General features: G+C 46.9%; 1 protein-coding gene across 5 annotated transcripts in view; it reads left to right on the top strand.

Moving 5' to 3' along the window:
* Positions 1-14,712, top strand: part of PKP4 (plakophilin 4) — a 272,331-nt gene that overhangs the window by 86,868 nt on the left and 170,751 nt on the right. For 3 of the 5 annotated variants that reach the window (XM_059727364.1, XM_059727362.1, XM_059727363.1), the window contains exon 2: positions 2,114-2,247. In XM_059727364.1, coding sequence (XP_059583347.1) covers positions 2,119-2,247 — 129 coding nt within the window. In that variant the 5' untranslated portion in view covers positions 2,114-2,118. Of the gene's footprint in view, positions 1-2,113; positions 2,248-7,577; positions 7,688-14,712 lie in introns of those variants that run through there. The other 2 variants (XM_059727365.1, XM_019480299.2) reach the window with 2 other exon arrangements.

Raw genomic sequence — 14,712 nt, 5'->3', positions numbered from 1 at the left:
TGCTTATGCCTGCCTTAAACATTCCTATATAGAGACACTTTTGTTTTGAAATGTTAAATATAGAATCAGCATATAATTGAGATGCGAGCAAGAGAGTGGATGGGTGGAATGAAAACAAACTGGAAATTCAGTCCTCTTCTGTTCCTGGCACTGCTACTTATTTGTTCTGGAATCTAAGTTTTGCCCTAGATAAAAGGTTTTCAACACTTTTTTTTTTTTCTACTTGAGAGCCCCCGGCTAGCATGCTATAAAAACTCCATGGCCCACCTATGCCATCTGTGCCTTCCATCCTCTCCACCTGCCCAGCACATGAGCAGCCCCCGCGGACAGGCAGAGTGGGTGGAAGTTGGCCAAGAGCTGGAGCCGGATCTCCATGCGCTGGGCAGAAGCTGCCAGGCTGAAGCTATACCTCCACCCTCTCCCTGCCGCCTAGAGCAGCACAGCAGGGGCAGGAGTGGGAGGAGGAGGAGGAGCTGCTGGAGGTGAGGTGAAGCTGCTTGCTGGCTAGGCCCAGCAGGGCTGTTCTGCTCCCCTCACCTCCAGCTGCAGCTCCTGCTCTTGCCACGCTGCGCAGCACTGCTCCAGGCAGGTGGAAACTTCAGCCCTGCGGCCTCTTCCCAGCGCATGGATTCTCTGGCTTCATCTCCTGGATGCCTTCCACCTACTCTGCCCCCCTGCTGCCTGGCCAGCCAACAGCCCATGTCGCCGAGCTGGGCTGTCACGGAGTTGCAGCTGGCTGGGAAGGGCCCTGCCAGCTTGGGTGCAGGGAGCTGGGAGCAATCTGGCTGCGCAGCTCCCACGGCCCCAGCCTCAGCCGCAGCCCATTGGGCAGGGCCTGGCCCCTGCCTGGCCCCTCTGTGTCTGCTCTCAGCAGTGCCTGCAGGCCAGCTCGTCTCAGCCCCCCAGCCCAGGCCAGATGGCAAGGCCATGTGGGCCAGCTCTAGCCAGGCTCCCCACCACATGAGCAGGGAGGAAAGCCAAGCAGACCTCAGCTGGGGTCCCAGTGCCCATGAGGGGAGACAGGGGAGTTTAATCCCCCACTTAGCTCCCCTTCGCCTGAGGCGCTGCCCAGGCAGGTGTCTGGCCTTGGGGACAAGCCTGGCAAGGGCTGCTTCTCCCCTCCCCTTCCAGGCACACCCCTGCTGGGGTCCCTACAGGCCAGGATGGAGGTTTAAACCCCTCCCCAATCATACTTAGCCCCTGTGGGAGCCTGGCCACACCCCCAGGTCAGCTTCCATTCAGCCTTGCAGCTGCTATGAGAAGAAATGGAGGGCTACTCTAGCACCCCCTGGCTTCTAGCCAGAGTCACTGCAGGCATGTGCCTGCATTTCTGGAATCAAAAGTGAATGTCCATTCACTTGCAAATTGGTTCAGTCTGTGCAGGTTAAACTAACTTGCAAAGATTGAATCAATTCAGGCTTGGGCTTTCTGAATGTCTGTCCCTAGACTTTAAGTCTAATAAGTTTGGGAAACACCGATTTAGACTCTCCAGCCTTAGACGTCACAAGCCTTAGAATTTTTGAATGCTAATCTGAGGTCTGTCAGCCTCTCTTCCTGTGTACAAACCTAGAGCAGTTCAACTAACCTTGCTAAGTTTCCTTATTCTGCAAAAATTGTGATAGTGCTGACAGAGCGAATTATTTATCAATAATACTTAGAGTACTTCATAGTATTTTGTAGCTGTAAAACATGCTCATTTCATGATACTTTATTGTTATTCCTTATCGAAAATTGCAAGTGTGATAAATTTCTAATGTGCCTCCTCCACTTGTTTGATGTTGACTTCTGATGTTCAGCATTTATGTAATTAAAAAAGTGCTTGCATTTTGCTCCCTGGTATCATAAAGTGTCATTTTCTAAGCATTTATTTTTAAGATGACTTTTAAACTTGTATCTTCTAATTGGTTTCTTCCTGACCTTAAGGCCTTAAACATCATTCTAGTTAAAAATAGGCAAAGAAGCAAAATCTTTATAGCAGCATGTACAGATATCAGGATATAAACTCCGCAAGGCTTGTTTTGTTTTGTTTTAATATTAAACTTCTGATAAGTTTTGTGCTTATTTAAACTCATCTCCTGAAAATACTAACTGGTATATTGTTTTTTGGTTGCAGGCAACATGCCAGCTCCTGAGCAGACCCCTTCGGTGGAGGAGGGGCTCCAGCAGACCACCCAGGAAACTTCATCAGGCCCAGGAATGGAATCAGAGACCACTGCCACAACCATTCTGGCTTCTGTAAAAGAACAGGTATTAATTTTCTTATGTAACAGGTCAGAAGTAATGATATTTTTTCAGAATTATATAGACATCACTCATCTGAAGTCAAAATGGTCAAGGAAACAGACTTTCTAAAAGGTAATTCCTTCCCTTAATGTTGGTCCTTGAAATGACTGAAGTGTAAGCATCAACAAGACATGTAAGACTCTGGATGTGCAGCCTATATGCACATTTATATGCAAGAAAGAGAAACACTGTTAAAGCAGTCTTTCTATGGTATGAATGCTCTGAAATCTAGTTGTAAAACAGACTTGAAATGTGGGTTTTATGCAAAAAAAAAAAAAAAATGTGGTTTTACTCATATATAGTTTGTGTATCAGATGTGCAGGAGTGTTTCAGAAATCCTTTGTGTATCAGATGTGCAGATAAAACTTTTTGTGGATGTTTCTTGTGAATGTCACAACGTGTTAAATTGATTTTGTAAGAAAATGGCTTGAATCTCCCTGAGCCAGATTTACTTTGAAATTCATAGTTCAGATAGATATGCAAAATATGAATATCTATTCATTTCTATGCTGTCTCATATTTATCATCACATGTTGCTCTAATTAGGCTGGTGCTTTATAAAAAAATCAAGATTTCCCACATACTGAAAATCAAGTTCAGCATAAATTTATATTAGCATTTTGAAGAAAGATTTTTTTTTTAGTTCTGCTTATCTGTTTGATTTAACAAAATAATAGAAAGAACTGGTTATAGTAACTGATGCCTGGAAGACACATAATTCTATCATGGATTTATACATACAAAATATAATGCAGAAGTTTCCATTTCAAGAGAAGTAGACATTTAATAACTCCTTAAATTTAATAGCACTCCTTAAACAATAGCACTTGGTTGGTTCAAGATTACAAACCTTGGAACCCAAATAATTGTATTTGTTGTCATAGATCACTCTGTGTTAATATTCAGTACTTTACCCCTGGAAAGGCAGGGCAAGATGGAAAATCAATAAGGCCACTTATTGTAACACAGCCTTGTGGCTTACACAAACCATTTAGGAATCGTAGTGTCTACCTAATTTTATCTAATTTTTTTCTTATGTCATATTTAATTAGTAATCTGGACAATTATTTTATTTCTCCAGTTGTTTTGAATCTTCTCCTTGATACACCTTCCATTTGTATATTTTTAATTGGGAGACAGACATGAGGCGCATATTCCCACCAATGATTACTTTAGGACTTTTTAACTAGTGTGACTGATTTTATATTATGTTATGGCCAGTTTTAAGTGGGAAAGGAAGCAAAGACAAATTATAAAAGTTTGTGAAGTAATGTAAACTGATTATGAGGACTCTTTAAAGCCCACTGGCATTTTTTTATGAAACTGGGTCCTTTAAATCAAAATTTGTTTTTTTCTTTCACCCTGACACAGAAAGAAGACCTCAGACCCTGTGTGTTCAAAATACATATGTTTCTAATCTGAATAAAAGAAAATTTCATGAATTGCAAATATATTACAATGAAATCAATGTAAATTATACATTTTTGTTGAGCACTATGAATAATTAGACCTGAGGGCTCTTTGCATAGGAGGCAGCGTTACTCCCATTTTGGTATACATCATTGGTGATCATGTATCTTCTACCTCTACTGTTTCAGATCCAGTCCCTATTTGTAAAGTTCTTGAGCAGTCTGTGCGCCAACTAAAAGTAATCTCTGTCTAGTTCTTAGTTTTGGCTTTGGTGAATCAGGACTTGAAAATAAATTAGCATCCTTGTCTGTAGCTCTCTTGTTTTAGCCGTTGTCATAATGATAATATTAATGTAATAAATATTTTGCTGCAAGAACGGCAGAAAATGAAGTGTTTACTGAAAATGAATGATAATTTTATCCTTACAGGTATTCCCTGTTGGGAAAGCTTCCACTGTTGTAGTCTATGCTTGCTCTGTAAATAAATCTTCGGTTTCTGGGACTGTTAGTCCCGTACTTTTCAAGAGGACTAAGGGCAGGGGAAAAAAGGCGGACGCAAGGCTGCTACAGCATTATTTAATTTACTCCATTAATTATAGTGGAACAAGCAAGGATAAATTCTGCTCTTATAGCCTTGCACGTACTAGCATTAGAAACATGGTAGAAATGTGGAATTCTTAGGCGTGTCTTCCACTTGTCTTTAAAATCTGGATCTTTTATGAAAATTGCCTTTTTTGGAGAGATTTGCTTATATTAGATGTGCATTCAGTTATCCAACAAATTTAGTTTTAAAATATCTTTTTATCAAATACTATGGGGATTGTTTGGCTTTTGGCTCTTTAATTGTTCTTGTTACCAGTGTCACAGAGAGTCGCAATATATTGAATGGAAAACCTGTCAGTGTTAGAGGACTCAGTAATGCCTTTAGAGACCTTCCGTCATGGTAATTTTGAAGGAGGTACTCTATATTTGAAGGGGAGGAAAAACACTTTTTGGACTGGTTTTTTTTTTTGGTTTTGTTTTTTTTGGGGGTGGGGGTGGGGTTTGTTTTCTGTGTTTTTTTACTGATAGCTAATTGGAAGCTGTTTCAGGCTGTGGAAAGCTAATAGTCCTGTCAGGGTTGGATTAGTGGAAGTAGTGTAGGTGAGGCATATTAAACTTGGTATTACACAGTTTCATCTTCTGTTTGATGGAGATGACTACTGCATTTGCTCAATAAGGTTATCTGTTCTAGTGGCAGCCTTACCTGTGTTCTGAATTAAATTGTTTTCTTTCCTGCCCCCCAACCCCGTGTTGTATCATGCAGACATTTTTACTTGCTCCGAAATAAGTTGTCAAGGATTGCAAACACTTTTTTCAATTAAGTGGAACCACGTGTGCCTCTTAAGACTCTGTGGACACATCCACACAAATGCGCATGAGCCTCTTGCAGCATCTCAAAGCCCTTTGAGATGCTGCAAGAGGCACGTGCAGGAACAAAAAAACCTTCCCTGTGCTGCAGATTTGCAGCACGGGGACCAGATTAGACCCCTGGATATCCAGGGGTCAAAAAAAATGCAGGGGGGAAAAGAGAGGCAGGGAACAGTCACGGACCATGCCCTGAGGCAAATGGAGACTCAGTCCTCCACAGAAACACTCTGGTAGCCAGCCAGAGCATCTCTATGGCTGGCCCTCGCCCTGGTGCTGAAGCACGCTGCCTGCGCATGCAAGGCAGGCAGCATGCCAGCCGCTGGGAGCTGGACCCGGGCTCCTGCAGGTAAGTATGCATGGTTGGAGGAGGGGGGAGGGGACAATGGGGGGGGACCCCCACTGGCCCTGCCCACTCCCCCAGCCCCCCCATTGCTGCCATGCCCATTCCCCCATCCCCTATCTGCCCTCTGAGCTCCCCTGATAGCTGCCCTGCCCAACCCCAGCATCCCAGCAATTAAAAAAATCCTGCACTGGTAGTAGCAGTTGTCATCAGGGTCACTGGGGCCATGTGGCAGAGCACCGCGCGCTCTCCTCTTCTCCCCCCCCCCCCACCCACAGCATGGGGCCTGGGTGACAGCTGCAGCAACCCCAGTGCCCCGACAGCACGTGGAGCCGTGCAGGGCCCTGCCAACCCTTGCCACACATGCATGATGGGGAAGTGGTAGTGCGGGTGCCAGGTGGTCAGGGCACTGCCCCGTGCTGTGTGGGGTGCACTGTCACAAGGCCCCAGTGACCCTCACAGCAACTGCTACTGCCAGTGAGTGTGGGGCTTTTTTGAGTCCCGATCTGCTGGGGCTGGGCGGGGGTACATCAGGGACAGGACTGGGTGGGGGGGCGATTGGGGAGCCCCGCTGTGACCCACTGGCCCATGCTGCGTGGGAGGGCTCTGCCACAAGGCCCCAGAGCCCCTGCTACTGCCGTTGAGTGTGTGAGGCTTTTTTTTTTTTAAGTGCCAGGGGGCTGGAGCTGGGTGGGGAAGCCATTGGGGGGCTGCAGGACCCAATGGGGGATGGGGCAGGCAGGGCAGCAATCTGGGGGGGGGGGCTGGGGGAGCAAGCGGGGGTGGGGCATGTGGGCCCTGCAAGGGGGGGACCCTGTGGGGGCCATGTGGGCTCTGCTGGGGGGGGCGGTGGCCCCTGTTGGGGGTCAGTCCATGAGCTATGCAGGGGGGCTATGCCCTGTGGGGGCCAGGGGACCCATCCCTCCTGAGCAGCCCCCCACCCCCGCACAGTCCCTCCACAATCCACCCACACCTACCCACACACCCCATGTCTCCTCACATCCTTCCCACATCCACCCGCATTCCCCCAGCACACACCCTGCATGCCCAGCTGCCAGACAGGATGAGACCTGCTGGCAGAAGCTGAGACTGCAGGGGCAGCTGTCCCCATATCCTGGTTAGTAAAGGGGTCAGGGGGAGCTCTAACTGCTCTATGGTAAGAAAACCAAAGGCAAACAGCAAAACATAGGTATTTAGAATTCATTTTATTATGATGATAATGACACTGGTAGGCTTCCAAATAGCTTTAACACTGTAGATATATCTATAAAACATTGCCCAAATGATTGCTGTCTCTCTGTCTCTGACTCTCTCTCTTTCTCGCTCTATATACTGGTCTTTTGTTTTAGTTGTGGGGGAACATGGATTTCAGGGTATTTTACAGTGACCTTGGGATTTTTTTATCAGGGATTTTTCAGTTTTCAAATAGGGAACACCAGAACTCTTTCTACGGAGGCAAGTGGCAGGACCCAGGCAGAGGAGCCTGCTCAGAGCTGGCACCTTGGACCCAGCTGGAGGTGGCTGACCTCCTGGCCAGTTGGGGCCAGGACCACATGCTGTGACAGTTCAAAGCAGGCCACCACACTGGGAACATCTTTTGGGCGATATCTGCCCAGATGGCCGGACTTGGGGCACACATGGCAGTAATGTCGCACAAAGGCCAACTCTGCAGCCACAGCCCGCTGGCCCCTGACCCAGAGGGGTAGATGCCTCTACTGGCTGTGCAGTCCCCATCCGGGTCTGGCAGGTTCACAGCAGCTCACAGCCAGGCGGCAGCCCCCACTGCCAGACTGCTGCAGTGGGTAGAGGGTGCAGGGAACTCTCAGGGCTGCTTCAGCAGTCCAGCTGGCACAAGCAGCAGTGTCCCCAGATACCAATTGGCTGCACCCCACAAGCTCCTGAGAGCGAGTAGCCCTGAGCTACTTGATAGGTTGCATTTGGCTTTTTTGTAATAAGAGCACACTGTTGACTCGCCATCAGTTTATGGTCCACTGTAACCCCCACTGTAACCAGCTTCTCTGCAGTACTGCAGCCTATCCAGTCCTTCCCTAGTCTGTATTTGTTCATGTTATTATTCTGCCCAAGTACAGGACTTTTGCACTTGTTCTAGTTGAATTTCATCTGATTGATTGCAGACCAGATGCAGACTTCCTGCAGTTTATCCAGGTTCTTCCAGGTCCTAACCTTACCCTCCAGAGTATCTGCAACCACCTAACTTGGTGGTGTCGTCTGCAAATTTGATAAGGTATCAATATTTATTGTTTAAAAAAATAGTACTCTGACAAATGTTATCCATGTGTTCCTTGGCAATGGTTAATACTAATGATTCTTAATTCTTTAAATTATTCTGTGTACAATTTTTACTGTTATCTATCCCTTAAGCTTTGACAAGTTAAAATACTTTTAAGAACACCTACTTAAATCCTTTGAACACCAACGTTTTTAAACTACTAAACAAGTGACTTGTAACTACAGAAACTTGAAGTGGGAGGAATTAAAATATGACTCGTAGATATTAGTTTTCATGCCTTAAAGAAATTTAAACTTTGTGTTAAATGAAAAACTGATTTTTAACAGTGTAGTCATCAGGAAACTTCCATAATTAAATGCTCATAATTAAAATGCATATTAATTTTTATTTTATTTTTTATATGCATATTCCAAAAATCATGCTTGGTTGGTAGTACACAGCACCAATGATAGACACTCTGTTTTTTCCTGTTAATTGTGGGCCAGTTAAGTTTCAGTGTGAGTGGGCACTCCATTAAGAATTTTTCCTTCAACCTTGAAAGATGCAACAGTGTTTCTGTGATATACTTAATATCACTTGACACTTTCCTTGTTGAAGGGTGATTTCTTTCTAGTTGTGTAGTTTATGCATGTTTGCAGCATACTTGGAGTTATTAGTTGGAGTAAACAGGTAGATTTTAGAGCAGTTCAAAAGCAGCTATAGCAGAGTTAACTCTGTGTTACAGTCCACATTTATCTGTACTTTTAAAAAAGTTAAAGCAAAGCTGTTGATTGGGTGTGATTATTTTATTTTCAAGTCTAACAAAGTGATTAATCCCACTTTCAGAATGCATTCACAGTTTTGAGTTATGGCTATAGTAACAAAGTATTTATGCACGTTGAAGATGTTGGTGTTTAAACTTACTGCTCCAAGTATAAAAATATTGTAATCTATTTGTAATAAAATAATTATTTTATTCATTTTACATTTAAGTTCTCTGTGGATTAATACCCTGTACTCATTATTTTGTAGGGCTGTTTATTTGACTGGTCAAAAATTACTTGATATATTTGAATGGTCAATTGACCAAGCATTAATTTATCAGGACAGTAAAAAGAAAGAATTTAATCTTGAGTAGGTGGAATACCTATGTTAATTACAAAAAAAAAAGTTAACATATTATGAAACAAATTATAGTCTAAAAGAATGTTATGAGGTTTTTATAACTATCAGTGTTAGATGAGTGTAAAAGTGGATGATAGTCAAGACTACAGTTCTTTTCCTGGGCTTTTATTCCAAGATCCCAGGGTCAGCAGTTATTTTTGTTACAAAATTTAAAAAATGAAACTAAGACATAGTGACTGTAAAAGACAAAAGTCAGTTTCTGAAAAGTAGTTAAGCTCAGCAGGCAAACTCTTCAAGCATTTTGCTATTACCATTTTTCAAGTTGCAACACCTGCAACTAGGAAAAGTTATTCTGTGCTCCTGGCTTTGGTTCTTCTCTCACCACAGTAGTTCCTACAGCCCCATGTGGTTTAATGTTTGGAGGGGGGGAGGAAGGCTGGAAGAGCTCTGGGAAAGGAACAGGGCAAGGGGTGCATGTTCTTAAATGGAGTGTTTCTGCATGTGTGCATCCTGACTCCTTGGGGCCCTTCCATGGTACCTTAGTTGTTAACTGAAACAGAGAGCCAGGGGCTCCTCTTACTTTAAGGAAGAAACTGCAGCAGGTGTGTCCCCAGACAGGTGAAGAGAGCTGATTCTGGGCTAGCTGCAAGGGAGTAGGCAGCCAGGGATCCATAAGGGCATGTCCAGATGAGCACACACGTGCATTTCCCCAAGGTCAGATAGCAACGGCATATAGTTGTATCACTGCTACTTGTGCACAGGCGTTCCCCAGGGACATGTGTTTTGGTGCATGGCAAGCTGTTGGGGGTGACTAGGGGAAGCTGGGGCCAGGGTGAATTTGATTTAAATCAAATGGATTGAAATCATGATTTAAATCGTGATTTAAATCACTGGTCAGGAAGCCTCAATTAAATCACTATTTTCTACAAAAGGTGCATTCTTGTTGTTTGATGTCATTTAACTTCTTGAAACTTTGCCTTTTAGAGAGAGGTAAGGGCTTGACTGTGTGTACACAAACATGCAGAGAGACAAGAGGGCTGATGGGTAGGTAATCAGGTCTGTTATCTCTCATCTCCATATACTGCTGTTAACAAGAATGTTATCTCTAGAGACAACAAATTCTCCCTATGCCTAAAGAAGGGTATTTGTGCCCAAAAGCTTTCAAAGAATAATTTTCCAACTGTTTAGTTAATGTAATAAAAGATATCAAATCTACCCAACAAACCTTGTCTGCATATGATCTCTGGAGACACAAATCCACAGTTTGAGAACTGAAACTAAGCATTGCATAGATACTTAAAAGGAGCTTCTAGACTGAACACTGAGTCCCATTGGGTAGAGTGGTTTTCTTTAATCTTTACTAATCTATAGAAGAGCCTCTGGGAACCCCAGCATTGGGCCCCTAATATAGTCCATGACCTGTTGTGACCTATCTATAAAACTCCCAAAAAGGTCACATGAATATATTGTCTCAAATAGTAGATAATAGCGCTTTATTCACGCTCTGATTGGCTGTCTTGGAGTGTTCCAGACAGACAGGACAGACGGTGGACTGCTGCCATGACATTGGGGACTGAGGGGCCAGAGGCGGGGGGGGGCCTGTCCCCCCCCCCCCGTTCCTTGGAGGCACAGGGGGATGGCGGGGGGTGAGGCCAGCAGTGCTGGCCTTGTCCCCTTGATCTGCTTCTTGGAGCCAGGGGCCAGAGCACCCTCCTCTCACCCTCCAACAAGAGCCAGGGGAGGGGGAGTGGTTACCAGTAGCTGTAGCTGCCACAGCCGCCACGCTGGGCCCACGCCCACAGCTGCCCCAAAGCGCAGGGCTATGGTGGCAAGGGGGAGGGCAATGTGGTCAGGCCTGCAGCAAAGGTGGGTGGAGCAGCCCCAGCCCCAAACTGAAACTGCCAGGGGGGGACAGGGTCAGGTGTGAAGGGGGCAGGGCTGGACTAGCATAGTGGGGGGGGGAACAGGGCTACAGGGCTGAACACTGGGCTCTGTCCCCATCACTTTCCCCCCCCCCCCCGGTCACTTTTGACAGGCAGTTGCTAGTTAGAAGTTATAATCCCTATTCCATGATGGTAAATTTGAGCTTTAATATATCTTAGACAAAACGCAAAGTGTTTGTCATGGGAGACTCCATTCTGAGGGGGACATCTGCCGCTCTGACCCCTCAGCCCGGGAAGTCTGCTCCTTCCCAGGAGCCCGCATCTGAGACATTGCGGAGAAGATCCCTAAACTCCTCCAGCCCACTGACCACTGTCCCATGCTCCTTATCCTTGTGGGCACCAATGACATGGCTCGGAGGGCTCCCAGCCGGGTCATCAGGCGCTACAGGGATTTGGAAGCGGGGCTAAAGCGTCTCAGGGCACAGGTGGTGTTTTCTTCGATCCTCCCAGTCTTGGGCTACGGGCTGAGGAGGGAGAGGAGGATCCAGGTAGTGAACCAAAGACTGCGGCGCTCATGTCATCAGGAAGGCTTTGGCTTCCATGACCACAGTCCACTCTTTGGTGAGAGAGGCAGTGAGCTGCTGGGAAGGGATGGCCTCCACCTCTCTCCGCTGGGGAGGAGGCTCTTAGCCAGACTGGCTGACCTGCTCCACCGGGCTTTAAACTAAGCCTGCTGGGGAATGGGGGGACTACTGCCACTGATGGCCTGCTGAGCAACCCTTGCAAAGCCAGCAGGCCAAGATGCTTAAGGGAGCCCACCCATGCCCCAGCCCTGGAACAACCGATAGACAAGGCAAGGGCCCCCAAGGGGACACTTGCTTGCCTGTACACATATGCCAGGAGCTTGGGGAATAAACAGGAGGAACTTGTCCTCCTGCTTAATGCAAAAAAATACGATGTCATAGGGATAACGGAGACCTGGTGGGACTCCACCCATGACTGGAGCACGGGTATAGAAGGATATATCCTGTACAGGAGAGATCGAGTAGACAAAAGGGGCTGGGGCATAGCTCTCTATTTCGAGAAGAACTATGCATCCCTGCAAGCGAACATTGGCGACCAGGGTGGATGGCTGGAGACCCTCTGGGTTAAAATCCATGGGGAACATGGCACAGGGAGCCACAACAGTGGGAGCCTACTACAGATCTCCCACCCAGAGTCAAGAGCTTGACCAGAAGTTCGCCAGGGAATTGGCTGAGGCCACATGCTCCAGGTCCATGGTTGTCATGGGAGACTTCAACTACCCAGACATCTCGTGGGAAGAGCGCTCGGCTAAATCCAAGCAGTCGCAAAGCTTCCTCTCGTGCATGGATGACCTCTGTCTGACACAAGAGGTCTATGGCCCAACAAGAGGTAAAGCGCTGCTCAAGCTGGTACTGGCAACTGGGGACGACCTAATCAGTGACCTAATGATCAAAGGGAAGCTGGGTGACAGCAACCACGAGGTGATCACCTTCACCATCTGCCGTAAAGCTGGCAAGTCAGTCAGCAATACAGAAGTCCTTGACTTCAGAAAAGCTGACTTTGACAAGCTCAGGAGGTTTGTCGGTGATCCCCTGAGGGACCACAACCCCAAGGGGAGGGGAGCTCAGGAAGAGTGGTTACTCCTCAAGGGAGTGATCCTCGATGCACAAGCTAATGCTGTTCCGTCTCAGAGGAAAGGCAGCAAAAGGGCACAGCAGCCCCCTTGGCTCTCCAGGGAGCTAGCGGACCTCCTGCAGCTAAAAAGAAAGGCCTACAAAGGATGGAAGATGGGATCCACCTCCAAGGAGGAATATGCCTCACTGGTCCAGTCCTGCAGGGAGTGAACCAGGAAAACCAAGGCTGTGACAGAACTCCAACTAGTTACAAGTATCAAGGACAATAAAAAGTCCTTTTTTAGACATGTGGGGAGCCGGAGGAAGAGCAAGGGCAACATTGGACCCCTGCTAAATCAGATGGGACAACTGACAACCAAAGCCTAGGAAAAAGCCAACCTATTAAATGGGTACTTTGCGTCGGTCTTTCATCAGTCCCATGGGACGCCCCTGCCCATTACGGGACAGGGGAGCCTGGGTGAGGGAGTTTCCCTGCCCTCCATCAATGCTGACCTCGTGAAGGAACATCTTGAGAGACCAGATACCTTCAAGTCAGCTGGCCCTGACCATCTACACCCCAGGGTACTCAAGGAGCTGGCTAGCCTCATAGCCCAGCCCCTGGCACGGATCTTCGAGAACTCCTGGTGCTCTGGTGAAGTGCCCGAAGATTGGAATAAGGCCAGTGTGGTACCTATCTTCAAGAAAGGGAGGAAAGTGGATCTGGCAAACTACAGGCCCATCAGCCTGACCTCTATCCTGGGCAAGGTCTTAGAAAAGAATATTAAAGCGGCCATTCTCAACTGACTGGCCGACGGCAACATCCTGAGGGATAACCAACACGAGTTTGTTGCAGGTAGGTCTTGCTTGACCAATTTTATTTCCTTTTACGACCAGGTGACCTATCACCCGGACAAGGGAGAGGAGATTGACATATATCTTAACTTCAGAAAAGCCTTCGATCTGGTATCACATGATCACCTCTTGGCAAAACTGGCCAACTGCGGCCTTGGGTCCACCACGATCCATTGGCTGGGGAATTGGCTCTGTGGTCGGACCCAGAGGGTGGTGGTTGCCGGAAGTCAATCATCATGGTGCGCTGTGACCAGTGGGGCCCCCAAGGCTCTGTCCTTGGACCTGTATTGTTCAACATCTTCATTAATGATGTGGACATTGGAGTCAGAAGTGGACTGGCCAAGTTTGCCAATGACACCAAACTCTGGGGTAAAGCATCCACACTTGAGGACAGGAGGGCGATCCAGGCTGACCTTGACAGGCTCAGGAAATGGGCGGATGAGAACCTGATGGTGTGTAACACCAAAAAATGCAATGCTTTCCACCTTGGGAGGAAAAACCCACAGCATGCTTATAGGCTCAGCAGTGCTGCGCTGGCTAGCACTACGGACAAAAGGGACTTGGGGGTCATGATTGACTGCAAGGTGAACATGAGCCTTCAATGTAATGCTGCAGCCAATAAAGCAAGCAAAACGCTGGCTTGCATCCATAGATGCTTCTCAAGCAAATCCCAGGACATCATTCTCCTGTTGTACTCGTCCTTGCTGAGGGTGCACCTGGAGTGCTGCATCCAGTTTTGGGCTCCACAATTCAAAAAGGATGCGGAGAAGCTTGAGAGAGTCCAGAGGAGAGCCACGCACATGATCAGAGGTCAGGAAAACAGACCTTATGATGAGAGGCTGAGAGCTATGAGACTCTTTAGCCTGGAAAAGTGCAGGCTCAGGAGCGATCTGATGGCCACCTATAATTTTATCAGGGGTGCTCACCAGAATCTGGGAGAACAGTTGTTCACCAGAGCACCCCAAGGAATGACGAGGTCAAACGGTTATAAACTCCAGCAACATTGCTGGATGTTCCTTATAACTGCCTGGACATAAGGAAGAATTTCTTCACTGTCCGAGCCCCCAAGGTCTGGAATAGCCTGCCACCGGAGGTGGTTCATGCACCTACATTGAACGCCTTCAAGATAAATTTGGATGCTTATCTTGCTGGGATCCTGTGACCCCAGCTGACTTCCTGCCCCTCAGGCAGGGGGCTGGACTCAATGATCTTCCAAGGTCCCTTCCAGCCCTAATATCTATGAAAGCTATGAAATCTTAAATTAAAACTACCTTTACATAAGTTTTTTTTTTTAAAGCATCTTAACAACAAAAATGTGATTTAAATAAGAAAAAAAGTTGATTTAAATGTTAAATCGGATTTTTTTTTAATTGTTGATTTTTATCCACCCTAGCTGGGGCCAGCAACTGGGCTGGACCCAGAGGCCTTACCTGGGGTACCAGGGGACTCCCGGGGCTTCATCAGCAGCAATCCGTTGTGCAGAGCCTGCCTGGCAGTCAGAGCATGGCTTTGGCCAACCAGGCTCCAGTTTCAGGCAGTGCAC

Source organism: Alligator mississippiensis, chromosome 4 (assembly GCF_030867095.1).
Source record: "Alligator mississippiensis isolate rAllMis1 chromosome 4, rAllMis1, whole genome shotgun sequence".
Classification (NCBI taxonomy): domain Eukaryota; kingdom Metazoa; phylum Chordata; order Crocodylia; family Alligatoridae; genus Alligator; species Alligator mississippiensis.
Note: the sequence above shows the minus strand (reverse complement) of the source record. Positions and strands in the feature narration are given on the sequence as shown.